Raw genomic sequence first — 17,836 nt, forward strand, 5'->3', positions numbered from 1 at the left:
AGGGGAGGAGGGAAAGCTTCAGGAACTGCCCCCACTCCCAGCACAATTCCATTGGCCGGTTTCTGGCCAGAAACTGGCCAGTGGGAGCTGCCTGTTTCAATAACAGGCAGCCAAGAAGAACCATGCCCCTTCTCTTCAGCTCCGTTATTCACACAAGCACATGGCCAGGAGGGCAGGCTGGCTGGCTGGGAAATGTTTTAAGCTCTGCAAGCCTTAGCTCTGCAGGCAGGCAGGCAGGCAGGCAGGCAGGCAGGCTGGTTTGGCTGTTGGCTGGTAAGTCTCCTGGTCAGAGCCTCTCTCTGGCACCCCTCCCTTCCCCAATCCTCTCCCCCCCCTCATTTAACATACCCAAATCATCTGCCCCTCTTGCATCTGTTCCCCCTCCCAGATCTGGCACCCCAATCTCCTGCCCCAGATTACAATCCCCTCCTATCTTAGGTCATATCCCAAACCCCTGTATTCCAGTCCCTTTTCCTAGGTCACAACTGCCTCATTGACCCAAACTCCCTCCCAGACCCCATTCTCTCCCCTGCACCTCAGTCCCTTACCCCAAGCTTCCTACTGCACCCAGCCTCCATCCTAGACCCCACATCTCCTCCACTTGACCACTTTCCAAAATCTTGGAGGCCGCCTCCTTCCCCCCCCCCCCCCCCCCACTCCCCCCGGCCCATCAAAAATTATTGCCCACCCTTTCCTTACATAGAAGACTCAGGCAGCCAGTGCTGTCCTCCTGCTACTAGGTTTCTGTAGTCAATTTTTAATTCATGGTTTTATGAAACACAAACACGAATTAACTTATTTGCTATCAACATTTAACAAGTATTGTTCTTTCATAGTCTTTGTCATTAACTTTGAGTTAGTCATAAGTAAGCAAGGGTATCTGTTAAACAGTTTCTTTTGTTCAGTCCAAAGACTTGAGACCAAAGCTGGCCCCCAAATTATATACCAAATTATACAGCTTATTTATTGGCATCTACATATTTTTAATAGCTTCTGACTTCAGAATGCGGTTGTTGTGGCAAGTCATACTACAGCCATCACACTGTGATGCATGGCAGTTGGGAACAACCTATTCAGCGTCTCTGTAGGACTGCTTAAGTTTTCTGACTTATACACCACTGTCATTGTGGTTTACATTGCTCTTCTCTCCCTGTACAATAGCTCCCTCTGCTTGAAAACATCAGCGTAATTATAACCTAGAGCAGAATGCGACCCTTGCTTTGTATTTGCCTGATTGGTAATTTTTGTACCAATTCTTTTTTATTCCATTCACTGATGTTTGATATGTACATATATTTGGCTTGCAGTGGGAGCAAGTGAGCCATTGCAACGTAATAATAGTCCTGCCTTTTGAAATCTTATCCTGACAAAGTCAATATAACGTGTTATTCAGGGATTCTGTCCTTTTCCATGTTAGCAACAGAACAAGAGCTAGTTGGTATATTTTCAACAAATTGAAATTTAACACAAAGAAACCTCTCTTGCCAAGGCTGAAATATTTTGGTTTTCATGAAGATTTCATGAAAATGAGAGAAACTCTCAGGCTATCGGCTTTATCAGTGGTGGTTGCTTGGACTATGGGAAACTTGAGATTCAAGTTCCTGCTCTGCTTTGATCAGTGTTATGAAAATCTCTGCAGAGAAAAGATTTGAATCTATTTCCCCCACATACCAGGCCCTAACTGCCAGGTTTACCCGAGGCTCTCTTTTTTTCTATATAATCCTCTAGAAACTTTTGCTATCAGAATTTATTGACTTAGTGGTGCCAAGCAAAAGTGCCACTGTAAAAGCAGTTAACACCAATTGAACTGTGCTTATGCTGGTATCATCTAAGTCTGTTTGGGGAGCCTGCATGAACAATATTGGTATAAGCACACTTTTTGCTAGTATAAACTGCAACAAATATTGAAACTTCAAAAGTTTCCACAAAACAAAATTGTCATTCTCTGGTCAGCTCTAATCAAACTGTCTTCCCTGTCTAAACATGGCTTTTGTAGTCAGAGAGGGCAAAGCTTTCTATCTCTGTTCATTAGGGCAGGCACTGCAATAACCACTAGGGATGTAATAGTGTATTCAATTAACCAATAAGCAAAAGCTTACAGGTTAATGCTATAGACTACATGCATTTCCCTCCCTTCCTCCACTCCTTGCCAGTACATTTTTTAGCAGGCTGGCCAGCAGCCAGCTCAGTCCCAGCTTGCACTGGATCCTGGACCTACCCTCGCTTCAGCTCTTCATTTTAAAGTATATTAGGAGCCAGCCGGGCAAAGGCAACCTGGCTCAGTTCTGGCTTGTGCCGGGTCTGGGAGCTCAGACTCCTCCCCCCAGACAGGGGCTTCCCAGGGACTATAGAATAGTCGAGTAACCGATAAGAATTCATGAAGTTAATTGACTATTCAATTAACTGATATTTGACATCCCTAGTAACCACTGAGAATTTTCCAAGTCTCCCAGTTCTGAAGATCCTTCTAATTTTTCCCCCTTTGTTTTTTAGGAAGCCTGATGAGTACCCCAATTCCTCGCCTTTCTAAGGGCAGAGATAATTTAGGGGCATGTAATTAAGTCTGTACATAATATGAGAGGCGTGGCATTTAAAACAAGTATGCATGTGCAGACGTGCATGCACATACAAATCTCGATAGGATGTTTTCTAGCCCAGGGTGGCTTGGTGCAGATCAGAACACAAATAGGGCAGCTGAAGCGTGCTGGCAGCCATGAAGTGAGCAGTGCATCAGGGCCTGGAAAAGAGAGATTACTAGACCAGATTACCAGACCCCATTCGTGCACAGAAGGGACTGGTATAGGGAGTGAGAGTCTAGTATTTGGGAAGTGTCTAAAATGGTGTCAGTGTTGGAATGGGCCGAAATTAGCTTCTTTTTTTTTTTTAACTCCTGAACTGGTTTCCTCCCCTCCATTTTAATTCTTTTGATGAAATTGTCCCACTCTTAAAGCTAGGTAATTGCTGATTTGGAGATGCTTTCTGTATATGTAATTATACACCAATAAAGATAAAGGAACAGTGTTTAGCTTGCAGAATCAAATAGTCAAAGGTTAGGAAGCCCAAATTCATGGTGGGCTGTGCAGTCTTAATTCTGCCCCCTTCTGCATTCATCCTGTGCACTGAATGACCTGGACCCTATGGAAATCCAGTAGGTGATCATGTAATTATAGACACACAGCATACCCATAAGGGTGTTACAGCCACTAGAAGGAGAGTGAATTTGTGCCACAATCTTAAAATAAATGATGCATGGTTTAGTAATTAGGAAAGGTATTGCAGTGTATAGTTTCTACTGCTATACAATGATTAAAATCTTTGGTAATTTTATCTTCCGGACTGAGGATGGATTTTCACATGGGTAGACATTTGAAGGAAGTTGTACATTAGACATAAATCAAAAGAAAAACAATTAAAAAATGTTCCCAAAAGGAATGAGAATCTTTCAAAGCCGTTTATGAATCAATTATCACAAAAATCTCTCCATCTGTCAAGCACCTGATCTTTCCTACTGCAAATTTACCCATCTTTTCAAGCAGTCATTTATCTTCATTAGTAATCCTCTCCTGAAACAGTCCTATGTCCTGTTTTTTAGCATGGTAAGTGTCTTTCTGGGTATAGAAAGCACCATGTAAATGTATGATGCCCTATATTACAATGATCTGAGCAAATGAAAGTACCGAGTCCTGAATACTTCTGTAAATTATAAGGATTTTTAATGGAACTTTTGTTGACATGAAGCCTTGGAAAAAAATCACATGCATGGAGATGGCCTGGCTTTTGGTCATAACAGGATGGATTGGAGAGACCTTGAAGGAGCCAGCACTGCTTTTCCATCTGCAGTTTGGCCTCCACTTGAGAGAGCTGCCTTAGGAAGGCATAAATCAGCCTGTTCTAGAGCTTGAATTTGTTAAACTTCTGGGCATGCCAGAGTGCCTATGTTTTACTTTCTTTTAGGCTCTTAGGTGGTTTTATTCATGGAATGACCTTTTGTTGTGTGTTTTTGTAACTTATGGGCTAGCCCTCAACATAAGATCAGACATTCCAAATAAATAACATAACACATTTGTTGGGCTGCTTTTTTCAGGATCCCCTAGATCCAACAAGAACAGCCATTGTGATCAGCTCCCTGGTTGCAGGTGGAGTAGCTGAACGTGGGGGTGAACTGTTACCAGGCGATCGCCTGGTTTTTGTAAATGAGAAGTATTTGGACAATGCCACTCTAGCAGAGGCGGTAGAAGTGTTGAAATCTGTGCCCCCAGGTACTATTCGTCTTGGCATCTGCAAGCCTTTGATGGTAAGGACTGATTGTTAGTTGATTCTATGTTGTCACAACAGTGACACCTGACCTACAGATGCAATGTGTGTGTATATAGCTCCCAAGTCAACAAAGCAAATTGTTTAAGTCCATCCCTACTCAGGACATCACCAAAGCAAATGCTTAACTCAGTCACATCAATAGGAGTCAGGGAAGGGCTTGAAGTTTAAAAACATAAGCACTGACCTGAATAGGGATGCTTTCTGGATTTGGGACCAGACAGCCGCTTTATTGTTCATTAGTTAAGTTTGTTTGTGTAGCACCATATAATAGGACACAAGACCATGAAGTGCTTACAGCCTAAACAGAAAAGTACTGAAAGGGGAATGTAACAAGGTTTTTAGATTCTTTCCTTAAAACAAAATTGTACAGGCTTGCCTATATCCTTATGTCGCTTCTTTCCCCTTTGTCTCTTTTTATTTTATTTTTATGTAAACCCATTTGTTTGGTCCTTTTTAATTTGTAATAAAAACAAATTCTATTCTCACCACCTCCCTTGTCCATTCTCTCCTTCTCCATAGTCATTTCCTCCCTTTCCCCCACATCCCACATTTTTATTTATTTCAAGAATTTGGGACTTTGCGGCTTTCTTGACAGTGTTTTAATGCGGATGTGTGTTCAACTGCCTTTTATAGGGAGAAAATAAAGAGGAGGAGAACTTTTGCATTGTGGATCCCAGTACCATTAAAGACAGCTCTGAATCTCCAGAACCAATAAATGATATTCATTCATCAATAATACTTGAGGCACCACAGGTATTTGGCTGCTGTTTCATTCTATTTAAATTAGAGACGTAGGAATTGAAGTTCTAAAAGTCCCTCCCTTACCTTCCCCCTAGAAAGTGCCCTTCTGAAGAGATGTCACTCCGCAGTTCATTCTGTCTGGTGGAGAACATGAGTCTGGGATGAGCTGTGTATTCTGGCAAACAATCCCTCCCTAAAATAGACTCTTAAGATTCAAAGCACTTAGTTGAGCTAATGTTTGAGACATGTTGCCTACAAATATATTGGACTACCTTATTATCTGTGCATTGTTTTACCTTAAATATAAAAGTCGATATGAAGTAAGACTGTTAGATCTACTGCTAATCCTGCTCAATTTTTAGTTCAGCTAAAAAAAATTGGTATTTAAACAGGATTTCTTTAGAGAAAGGCTGTTTGTTATTAACATTAAGGATGGTCCCATGGTTGGAGTGCTAGTCCTAGAATATGGGAGTCCCAGCTTTGCTACAGGCATCCTTCATGACCTTGGGCAAATCACTTAATAGCTTGAGTGGGGGGGAGGGATAGCTCAGAGGTTTTACCATTGGCCTGCTATACCCAGGATTGTGAGTTCAATCCTTTGGGGGGACATTTAGGGATCTAGGGCAAATCTAGAGGGGATGGTACTTGGTCCTGCTGTGAAGGCGGGGGACTGGACTCAATGACCTTTCAAGGTCCCTTCCAGTTCTAGGAGATAGGTATATCTCATTTTATTTTATTTTATTTTATTTTATTTTATTTTATTTTATTTTATATCTTTGTCTTAGTTTCCCATTTAAGAAATGGGAAGTAGAGTGTTTCCCTTTTTCTTGGGGTGTTGGCCGCGTAAATCCATTAAACATTGAGATACTCAGACTCAGTGGTAATGGGAACTATTAAAGAAGAAAAGGAGAGGATCTACCACAGGCCACCTAGCCAGGTGGAAGAGGTGGATGAGGCCTTTTTTAAACAATTAACAAAACTATCCAAAGCCCAAGATTTGGTGGTGACGGGGGACTTCAACTATCCAGACATATGTTGGGAAACTAACACAGCGGGGCAAAGGGTATCCAATAAGTTTCTGGACTGCATTGGAGACAACTTTCTGTTTCAGAAGGTTGAAAAAGCTACCAGAGGAGAATCTGTTCTGGATTTGGTTTTAACAAACAGAGGAACTAGTTGAGAACTTGAAAGTGGAAGACAGTATAGGGGACAGTGATCATGAAATAATAGAGTTCATGATCTTAAGAAAAGTTAGAAGGGAGACCAGCACAATTGAGGTAATGGATTTCAGGAAGGCAGATTTTGTTAAGCTCAGAGAATTTGTAGGTAAGGTCCCATGGGAAGCAAGACTGAAGGGAAAAACAACTAAGGAGAGTTGGAAGTATTTCAAAGGGACGTTGTTACGGGCCCAAAAGCAAACAATTCCGCTGTGTAAGAAAGATAGAAAATATGGCAAAAGACCAGCTTGGCTTAACAAGGAGCTCTTGCATGATCTCAAAATAAAAGAGGAGTCATATAAAAAATGGAAACTAGGACAAATAACAAAGGATGAATATAGGCAAGCAACACGGGAATGCAGGGGCAAGATTAGAAAGGCAAAGGCATAAATGAGATCAAACTAGCTACAGGCATAAAGGGAAAAAAGAAGACCTTTTATAAATACATTAAAAGCAAGAGGAAGACCAAGGACAGGGTAGGCCCACTGCTTAGTGAGGAGGGAGAAGCAGTAACAGGAAACTTGGAAATGGCAGAGATGCTCAATGACTTCCTTGTTTCGGTCTTCACCGAGAAGTCTGGAGGTGTGCCTAACGTAGTGAATACAAGCAGAGAGAGGGTAAGTTTAGAAGATAGGATACACAAAGAACAAGTTAAAAATCACTTAGGAAAGTTAGATGTCAGCAAGTCACCAGATCCTGATGAAATGCATCCCAGGATACTCAAGAAGCTGATAGAGGAGGTATCTGAGCCTTTAGCTATGATCTTTGAAAAATCATGGCAGACGGGAGATTCCAGAAGACTGGAAAAGGGCAAATATTGTGGCCATCTATAAAAAGGGGAATAAGAACAACCCAGGAAACTACAGACCTGTCAGTTTAATGTCTGTCCCAGGGAAGATAATGGAGCAGGTAATTAAGGAAATCCTATGCAAACACTTGGAAGGTAATAAAGTGATAGGGAATAGCCAGCATGGGTTTGTGAAGAACAAGTCATGCCAAACTAATCTGATAGTTTTCTTTGATAGGATAACGAGCCTTGTGGATAAGGAAGAAGCGGTGGATGTCATATACCTAGACTTTAGTAAGGCATTTGATACGGTCTCGCATGATATTCTTATTGATAAACTAGGCAAATATAACTTAGATAGAGCCACGATAAGGTGGGTGCATAATTGGCTGGATAACCGTAGTCAGAGAGTTGTTGTTAACGGTGCTAAATCCTGCTGGAAAGGGATAACAAGTGGAGTTCCGCAAGGGTCTGTTTTGGGACCCGTATTGTTCAATATCTTCATAAATGATGTTGATATTTGGATAGAGAGTACGCTTATTAAGTTTGCAGATGATACTAAACTGGGTGGGGTTGCAACTTCTTTGGAGGATAGGGACATAATTCAAAATGACCTTAGTAAGTTAGAGAAATGGTCAGAGGTAAACAGGATGAGGTTTAATAAAGAGAAATGCAAAGTGCTCCACTTAGGAAGGAACAATCAGTTCCATACATACAAGATGGGAAGCGACTGTCTAGGAAGGAGCATGGCGGAAAGGGATCTAGGGGTCATGGTGGACCACAAGTTGAATATGAGTCAACAGTGTGATGCTGTTGCAAAAAAAGCAAATATGATTCTAGGTTGTATCAACAGGTGTGTTGTAAGCAAAACTCGTGAAGTCATTCTGCCGCTCTACTCTGCACTAGTTAGGCCTCAGCTGGAGTACTGTGTCCAGTTCTGGGCGCCACATTTTAAGAAAGATGTGGAGAAATTGGAAAGGGTACAGAGAAGAGCAACAAGAATGATTAAAGGTTTAGAGAACATGACCTATGAAGCCAGGCTTCATGAACTGGGCTTGTTTAGTTTAGAAAAGAGAAGATTAAGGGGGGACATGATAGCGGTTTTCAAATATCTAAAAGGGTGTCACAAGGAGGAAGGAGAAAATTTGTTCCTCTTGGTTTCTGAGGACAGGACAAGGAGTAATGGGCTTAAAGTGCAGCAAGGGAGGTTTAGATTGGACATTAGGAAAAAATTCCTAACTGTCAGGGTGGTCAAATATTGGAATAAATTGCCAAGGGAGGTGGTGGAATCTCCCTCTCTGGAGATATTTAAGAACAGGTTAGATAGACATCTGTCAGGGATGGTGTAGATGGAGCTTGGTCCTGCCTTGAGGGCAGGGGGCTGGACTCGATGACCTCTCGAGGTCCCTTCCAGTCCTATTATTCTATGATTCTATGTTTCAAAAATGAATGAACTCTCACAGCTTGCTTCTAAGAGAAGTGGTATTACAGCTGTTTAGAAGATGGGGAAACTGAGGGTAAACAAGGACCTGCTGGAACTCTCAGGCAGAAATAAATCTCAGATTTCCTGATTTGTCATTCCATTTTTATCACAGGGCGATCATTGTCGAACATATGGTGAAAACACTGAATTAAGGAATATAATGTTAAAATTAGGAGTCCTATGACACCTTAAAGACTGACAGATTTATTTGAGCATAATAAAAACCATTTTGGGTAAAAACCATTTTGTCAGATGTACAGCAAGCTTATGCCCAAATAAATCTGTTACAGCATCTCCGTTAGGGCATGCTCAGTGAAGAGGGAGAAACAATAACAGGAAACTTGGATATGGCAGAGGTACTTAATGACTTCTTTGTTTTGGTTTTTGTCAAGAAGATTGATGGTGACAGGATGCCCAACATAGTAAATGCTAGTGGAAATGGGGTAGATTTACAAGTTAAAATTAAAAAAACAAGTTAAAAATCACTTAGAAAAGTTAGATGTCTTCTTGTCACAAGGGCCTGATAAAATGCGTCCTTAGAGTACTCAAGGGGCTGGTAGAGGAAGTATCTGAGCCTTTAGCTATCATCTTTGAAAAGTCATGGAAGTTGAGAGAGATATCCGAAGACTGGAAAAGGGAAATATAATGCCAGTCTATAAAAAGGGAAATGAGAACAACTCAGGAAACTACAGACTAGTCAGTTTAACTTCTGTGCCAGGGAAGATAATGGAACAAGTAATTAAGGAATTCATCTGCAAACATCTGGAAGAAAATAAGGTGATAGGTAACAGCCAACATAGATTTGTAAAGAACAAATCATGTCAAACAAATCTTTCTTTGGTATGATAACAAGCCTTGTGGATAAGGGAGAAGCGGTGGCTGTGGTATACCTAGACTTTAGTAAAACATTTGATACAATCTTGCGTGACCTTCTTATCAGTAAACTAAGGAAATAGAACCTAGATGGGGCTACATTAAGGTGGATGCATAACTGTCTTGATAACCATTCTCAGAGAGTAGTTATTAACAGTTCACAGTCATGCTGGAAGGGCATAACAAGTGGGATTCCACAGGGGTCTGTGTTGGGATTGGGTCTGTTCAATATCTTCATCAACGATTTAGATGATAGCATAGAGAGTATGATTATTAAGTTTGCGGATGATACCAAGCTGGGAGGGGTTGCAAGTGCTTTGGAGGATAGGATCAAAATTCAGAATGATCTGGACAAACTGGAGAAATGTCTGAGGTAAATAGGATGAAGTTTAATAAGGACAAACGCAAAGTACAGTAAAATTCCATTGGTCCGACATCCAATGCTCCGGCACTCCTGATGGTCTGGCACCATCAGGACCCCGGAAATGCTCCAGCTGCCGGACAATTGGAGCTGCTCTGTGCCCGGCTTCCCTGATTCAGCCGCTGCTGAAACTGACCAGCAGCTGAATCGGGGAAGCTGGGGGCAGAGCAGCTGGGGTGCTGCTGGGTTGGTCCCGTAGCGCCGATGGGCGGCGCTACGGGACCAACCTGGCAGCACCCCAGCTGCTCTGCCCCAGGCGTCCCCGATTCAGCCGCTGCTGAAACTGACCAGCAGCGGCTGAATCGAGGATGCCTGGGGCAGAGCTGGACTATTGGAAGGGGGGGAAATGAAGGGTCTGGGGTGGCATCCCCCCACCCCAGACCTGTCATAGCCCCTCCCCCCCGATAGTCCGGCATATCTGATAATCCGGCACCCCCTGGGTCGTAAAGGTGCCGGATTGTCGGAAGTTTACTGTACTCCACTTAGGAAGGAACAATCCATTTCACACATACAGAATGGGAAGCGATTGGCTAGGAAGGCCTACTGCAGAAAGGGATGTAGGGGTTATAGTGGACCACAAGCTAAATATGAGTCAAAAGTGTGACACTGTTGCAAAAAAAAGCAAACATGATTTTGGTATGCATTAACAGGAGTGTTGTGAGCAAGACACAAGAAGTCATTCTTCCACTCTACTCTGCACTGATTAGGCCTCAGTTGGAGTATTGTGTCCCATTGGGGGCACCACATTTCAAGAAAGATGTGGAGAAATTGGAGAAGGTCCAGAGAAGAGCAACAAAAATGATTCAAGGCCTAGAAAACATGATCTATGAAGGAATAGTGAAAGAATTGGGCTTGTTTAATTTAGAAAAGAGAAGAATGAGAGGGGACATGATAGTGGTTTTCAGGTATCTAAAAGGGTGTCACAGGACAGGGGCGGGGACGAATTGTTTTCCTGGGCCTCTGATGATGAGACAAGAAGCAATCATCTTAAATTGCAGCAAGGGAGGCTTAGGTTGGACATTAGGAAAAGACTTCCTAACTGTCTGGGTGGTTACACAGTGGAATAAATTGCCTCAATAGGTTGTGGACTCTCCATCTCTGGAGATATTTCAGAGCAGGTTTCATAGACATCTATCAGGGATGCTCTAGACGGTGCTTGGTCTACACTAGGAAATTATTTCAAAATAGCTCCCAAAATAACTATTTTGAAATAGCGTGTCCCCAGTACAGGGAAGCCTCTAAATTAGTCCAAAACAGACTCCCTTAATGTGTACGCACTACCTTGATTTAAAGCCTCAGGAAGCACTGGGGAGTAATTACTTTGAATAACTCTGAGGAGTACAGGCAGTCCCCCGCAGCTTTGCTCCCCGTCTCCCTGGTCTGCTGGCTCCCGCTGCAGACGAGGGAGACGGGGAGCAGCTTTTCTCACCCCGGAGGAGGCTGGCGGCAGGACCAGGCGTCCCGCCGCTCGAGTCCTCCGGGGCGAGAAAATCCCCGTTCGTAACTGCGGATCCGACATAAGTCGGATCCGCGTAACTCGGGGACTACCTGTAGTTATTTTGAAATAGCAGCAGTGGAGCATCAACGCTACCACTATTTCGAAATAACTATTTCAAAGTAAGCATTATTCCTCATGGAAAGCAGGAGTTATTTTGAAATAACCAGCTCCTTATTTTGAAATAACGGGGTTGGCAGCATGGACACTCCACTTGTTATTTCGAAATAACTCGCTAGTATAGACCAGGGCTTTGTCTTTGAAGCGCCACAGCCTCCTCATTTTTGTAGATACAGACTAACACAGCTACCCCTCTGAACAGTATAATGTGTATACCAGTTCACAAGACCATTAGACATATTGTGTAAACTGATTAGACATGAATTTCATGACATGATACAGTGGTGAGACTGATGCTAACTGATATTTACTGGAGATATGAGGGCAGTTATGAGTGGATCAGCTAGTGTTCTGTTAGCCCAAAGTGTTTTTATACTTTTTCAAGTCAGTTAAAATAATATTATTGGTTAAATGCCCCTACCCAAAAACCTTTAAACTTCAACTTCTGAAGAGTGAGACTACTGGAGTGGCCAGTTTCTTCAAAAAGCTGATAAATGTATTTGCTATTTTTTATTGGTGAAGTATTAAATGATAGCTCAGAGCTTCGGTATAAAAATCCTACATTTGGAATTTTACTCCTGGACTCATGTTGGAGTCAGGAGTAAAATGTACCATGATAACAAAAGATTATTAACTCTACAAAAACCCTCAACATTTTGTACACAATGGTAGCAGGCTTCACTGTGGTGTTTGAGGTGTTTCCTGTCTCCCTGGTAAAGTCAGTTTATCTAATATATATAATGCTGTACTAGGAAAAAGCACAGTGAGGGTGATATGAATTACCTTGTGGTTACTAATATCTGACTAATATTTTGTGTAACTTTCCATGTGACAGTGACCTCCCCAGAGTGAGATGCAGCAAGGCCTGGGTTGGGCAAGATACGGCCCATGTGAAGTATCCGGCCTGCCAAGCTGTTTGATCCAGACCACTCCGCCACTCCCCTGCTCCCAGGCCAATTGAAACCTGGGAGTGGGGGGGGAGGGGTGCACAAAGTCATTCACTGTTGAAAGCAGCTGGCGGCTCCCCTCCTATCTCCTCCTCCTCTTCCCCCCCCCCCCCCACCCCGCCAGAGGTGTGCCATGCCTAGAGGGAGCCACCAGCCATTTTGAACAGTGAATGACTTTGTGCACTCTTCTGCCCCCAGGCACCAATTGGTCTGAGGGTGGGGGAGTGCGCAAAGTCTCCTCCCCGCCACCAGGGGCGTGGCACCTAGACAGAACCGCCCGCTGTTCAAAATGGCTAGTGGTTGCCTCTAGTGTTTCATGCCCCTAGCAGGGCGGGGCAGGGGAGTGAGAGACTTTGTGTGTTTCCCCACCCATAGGCCCCAATTGGCCAATGTGTGGGGTGTGCTGAGGCACCTGGTTATCAATCTTGCCTCGCCAATGGCTCTCTATGGAAATTAGGGAGAAAAATGGGTTTTTCTGTAAAACCAGAGACACCAGGACAAGAATGGTAACCAGTCATTTAGGGACATGAGTGGCTGGAGTTTGATAGTTTCACATTGATACAATAGCACCTTACTTCATATTTTGGCTTTGGTGGACTTATAGAGTAACATACCACTTAATAGTGGGACAGGTGGTGCTAGAGTAGCAGATACTCCAGCCACACTTCTCTAGCTTTGTGTGTAAACTAGGTTTTGGTTTTTTCACCCAAACTGGTCTGTCACTCAATAGTGTGTGTTCTTGCTTCAGCCCACCAATTTGCCTAATCACTGTTGTGTGAAGTCGATGTACTTCAAAGAAGCAGCTCTGAAGGGGGTAATAGTAGACCCCAGGGGAGTCAGCAGCCTTGCCAGGCCCCTGGGCAAGGTGTTGGTGGAGGGGCAGCTCCGCATTCCTGGAAGGGGTTTGGTCAGGGGCAGCTGGCCCTCAGCACCACTGGGATCACATGTCCCCTTCCCCCCTCCTCTGCCAGTGCTGCCTGAAGTGCTCCCAGCCCCACCCCCCACTTCTCCCAGGGGCCGTAAGAAGTGCCTGGAGTGCATGGTGGCGATTTTAAATGACCTGGGGGTCTAGTAGTGGCCAAGAGCCCCTGGCCCTTTTAGAACATTAGTCCCTGGGGCAACTGCCCCTTTTGTCCCCCTCTCTCCCCATTGGTGGGCCTGGTAGACCCCCTTTTTGGATTAGTATTTCAGCTGTGGGATGAGTGGATTGATCTGACTCTGGAGATTGGGATGTTGAACTTTAATTAATGGATTGTGTGGCATAAGCAAGAGATGTTCTCCTGGTGATAATGTACATGTTTGCACAGTGGGATGTCAGATAAATCCTCAGAATGTTTTGTTAGATTTATTTAGGCTTTTTCCTGCAGCTCTTAAAAAATACTGTGTAGCAATTCCCTTTCCCCAGCTTCCTGCTTGTTTTTCGTATAGATCCAGGAATGGCAGAGCTACTCCCAACTTTCATTTCTTGGTTGGTCTAAAAAAAGTCATGTATTTCTTCATAAAAATGGTAAATCAGAGTGAGTTTCAAAGCTCTACTTCAGCTGCTTCTGCTAAAATATAAAATCTAATGGCTACTTATTTAAAAACCAGAACAGTGGTTGTAACTTTAAAATGTGCCTAAACTGTAAAAGAGCTTGCAGGATACCTGATATAAAATCTAAACTCTAACATTTTATGCAGGGTTTTAGAGATGAAACACTCTTTCAAGAAGAAGTTGTTGATGAGCCACTTCTGGATTTCGTGAGGCCATTTCAGCTGCCGCAGTGTGAAACAGACGATAGAGAGTCCTGGGAAATGCATGAATTTCTTAAATCTAAAAGAGATGAAATGGGTGAAGAGCGGGAAATGTTAGTGGATGAAGAATATGATGTGGACCTGGATTATTTTACATACGCCTCATCACATGTAAAGGACGCAATTCCACCTGCAGGAAAGAACCTGGATTTTTTTGGAGAATGGGCAAAACACCTTGAGCCAACTAAAACACCAGATTTAAGATCCCTTATTAGCACAAATGCTAAGCATTCTCCGCATTACCCATTCGATAAGCAAATGGTAAGACATTTTACCCTGGTCGTCAGTCCTGGGTCAGGATCTGCTAATACAGCTTCTTTGTAATTGTACAACGTCTCAGTGAAATTGGCAGGCAGCCAGCTAGCAGATACTGATGTAGGATTTAGGTCTGTTTTCTATAATGATGATTCTCCTTTATTTTCTATGATCTTGTGGATTTTGACATAATTTAGGTAAGATTTCTCACTACATCAAGCAGATGCCAACAGGCATTACTTTATTTTTATATAACATATTTTTAAAATAATAAAACTAAAATGTATTTCCTTGCTGGTGTTTGAGTACCATTTGGCAAAGAATTTGCTGTGTTATTAATGCTGCAGAACTAATCGAGGCTCCCTTTGGTGACCCTTCTGTCTGCATCTCTTTATATAACTTGGCAGGTGTGTCAGCCATCATCTCTTATTTGAGCACAGTAGATTCAAAGCTCTCCTTACCGTCTTGTTTCCCTGCTGTGCTGCAGTACATCAATGAAACTAACTGTCCTTTACGACAGCACCAGTGCGGAATGTCTTGAGGGCTATGCTGCACTGTTAGCTCAAGCTATGACTCGAGTGTTGCCTCTAACACAACTGCTGTTGATGCACACACTTCTCTAGCTCGAGTTCACTGATGCTTTAAATTCAAGCTAGCCAGCCTATGAGGACCCATGGTTTGAGGCTTGAGGGCTGTCAGTGCTGCAGCTAGTGGAGCAGTGGGGACTCAACTACTGAGCTCATCCAGTCCCTCTTTGTGGCTCAATTATCTTGCCATGGGACTGCTGTTACTTAAACTATCTGGCTCAAGAGAAGATAACTGTAACTGGCTAACTTGATCTCATGAGTCAATGAAGGCAAGCCTTAGAGAGCTGGATGTTTGTCAATTCTCCTCAGGGCAGCTGGTCTCAAGAACAGAAGTGGAGCACTACAGAACCATATGGGGAGGGGGGAGAGAGGTGTGTGAAGGGTGTGGACACAGTCCCATGATCCTCCAAGTAAGCATGAGGGGGCTTTGTTAGGGGAATGGGCAGGCAGGGCTGGTGGCAGCACGGCAGGGCTGGGGGAATGATGCCTCCCACCCACAAAGAGCAGCTCGGCCCCGCTGGCCGGAAGCCCCACCCTGGTTCTGGCCTTGCTGAGCAGGTAGAGCAGCAGCAGACTGGGGTGGCCAAGGGAGTGGGGCACCATGGTGGCCGCGCTTTCTGCCATGGTCCCAGAAGGTAATTTCTATAAAACGTTTATTACTGTATATATTTTTAGTATGTTATAACAAAATCATTTTACTTATCACTGTTTCCACTAAATTTTTCATTAATCTCTCTTATGCATACTCATTGCATGACTATTTTGAACTCTTTTATATTTAAAAAAATTGTGGTCCATGTTTACAAAAAAAGCATAGCCCCCCCCCTTCCCGCCACTCCCGAAAGTCCTATGTGTGGGCCTGCCCTACAACAGGAAATGATGAAAAGAAATAAACTGACACCTAACACTGTGAGGGGAAGGAAGGAAGGAGATAGTATAGGGCATCATATGTGAATGAAAATTTTGCATCCTATAATACTCTGAGAATTTCTTTCCCCTCTAAGTTTGCTTTCTGTTCGTATGTCCCCAGAAAAGAAAATGATGAAACTGGTTTTCCAAGAATCTAGTTCCCCAAGCATGTCCATTTTATTCTCAGTTTCCAGATGAAGAAATTGGGGCAGAAATGTTAATGACGCATTTAAGGCCACAGAGGTTTTAGAGGGGAAAGAAATATATCTCTGAATAAAGATGCCAAAATGGCATCTCTGAATAAAGATGCCAAAATGCAGCTTTTGTTTAATGATATTGATCTAGAACTGTTGTTATTCCACATAAGTGTCAGGTGAAAAAAAATCTTTGCTTCCTCTCTGGGTTGCAAAACCGGTAATATGAAATTCATTTTGTATTTTAATCACATTGTTTGCACTCTTCGTTGATGTTGCCTAAATGAGCAATTAACTTCATAATTATAAAAATAAAGTAATTATGAAAATGTGAATGTTTGCTGTAAAATCAATGTGTATGTCAAATACTACTCTGAGAGAATGCCAACACTGTTTAATTTTTAAATTCTCTCCTTCTTCCCCACCCTTCCAACCCCGTGCAGTATGAAGCCACAGTGGAGAACAGCTGTCAAACAGCCGTATTTGATGATATTGAAATGTCTGAATCAGTAGCAAAAAGCAAACTGGATTTAGGTTTGTAAAAGCCTTTATTTAATGCATTAATCTCATACCAAATTCATTTAAATTTTGCAATACAGTTTTTTCATATCTTTAAAACAAGGTTCTATCTACAGTATGAATCATACAAACTTAAAATAATGACCTGGCTTTGATTCTTTCCTTAAAAAGGTATCTCCTCAGCTTCAAAACCCCATGTGTCATCTCTCTGAAAATATTTACCTACGTATTGTTACAAGAACCTCCTTGGTCACAAAAGCTGAAATAGACCAGAAAAAATGTTCTACTTCTCAGTTGTTTTTAGTTGTCTGTTTGTGTTGTCAGTTTCTCCTATATAGTTAGGACTCTTTTAATTGAGAGTACTGCTTTATTTTATTTTTTTTATTAAGAGTGATGGTAAAATCTCAGAAATTTAAGAAACTTTTAGTGCAAGTAAACTTGTATTTGGGTTTATTTTATTTTTGTTAACCTGTATTCAGCAATATTGGAGTCAATAAGAGGTATTATCAGTTTATGATGGGATGTGATCTATCATATTAGGGTAATCTCTGTCTCTCACTCATGCATCCTGTTTGGACCAACCAAGTTGACCTTGCTCTCAGTATGAGCGCCAAAGCTGGCTTGTGTAGAAGAGCTAAGATGCTCCCTAGAGAATAGTCCTTGAAGAAATACATCCTTCACCTGAACTCCAGTTAGTGGGGCAGACCATCAGTGGACCTGTACGTAACACAAAAAATGCAGAGTCATCAGTTTTGCAGCAGGTACCCAGCTCAGAAAGCTGCAGCTCATGATGTGATCACCATCCTGCCTAGCCTACATGTTCTGTTCAGTTTCTCTTATCTGATGAATATAGTCTAACTTTTGCTCTGGCATTCAAATCTAACTTTGTCTGAAGGAGAGGGGAGCAAGTTTGGGAGGAAATGATTGAAAATTTGAAAGGGCAAGGCAGTTTTATGTGAAAGTGAGTCTTTTCAAAGAGACATTAAGGGCACAAGAGTGTAGGAAAGATAGTTAAGTATGGCCAGATACCGCACTGACTTAACCAGGAGATCTTCAATCATCTGAAACTCAAGAGTCCTATTAGGTCGATTACAAAGAATGAATATTAACAAACATCACTGGTATTAGGGACGCAATTAGAAAGTTTAATCTCAATTAGTGTTTTAGGCTATCTAGA

The 17,836-nt window shown here is 42.6% G+C and overlaps 1 protein-coding gene across 10 annotated transcripts in view; it reads left to right on the forward strand.

Moving 5' to 3' along the window:
- PATJ (PATJ crumbs cell polarity complex component) overlaps window positions 1-17,836 on the forward strand; it is a 225,361-nt gene that overhangs the window by 67,407 nt on the left and 140,118 nt on the right. For 8 of the 10 annotated variants that reach the window (XM_075936118.1, XM_075936115.1, XM_075936122.1 and 5 more), the window contains exons 18-21: window positions 4,085-4,294; window positions 4,951-5,070; window positions 14,082-14,456; window positions 16,584-16,674. In XM_075936118.1, the coding sequence (XP_075792233.1) occupies window positions 4,085-4,294; window positions 4,951-5,070; window positions 14,082-14,456; window positions 16,584-16,674 (796 nt within the window). The remainder of the gene's footprint in view (window positions 1-4,084; window positions 4,295-4,950; window positions 5,071-14,081; window positions 14,457-16,583; window positions 16,675-17,836) is intronic. The other 2 variants (XM_075936121.1, XM_075936123.1) reach the window with 2 other exon arrangements.

Source organism: Pelodiscus sinensis, chromosome 9, assembly GCF_049634645.1.
Source record: "Pelodiscus sinensis isolate JC-2024 chromosome 9, ASM4963464v1, whole genome shotgun sequence".
Taxonomy (NCBI): Eukaryota; Metazoa; Chordata; order Testudines; family Trionychidae; genus Pelodiscus; species Pelodiscus sinensis.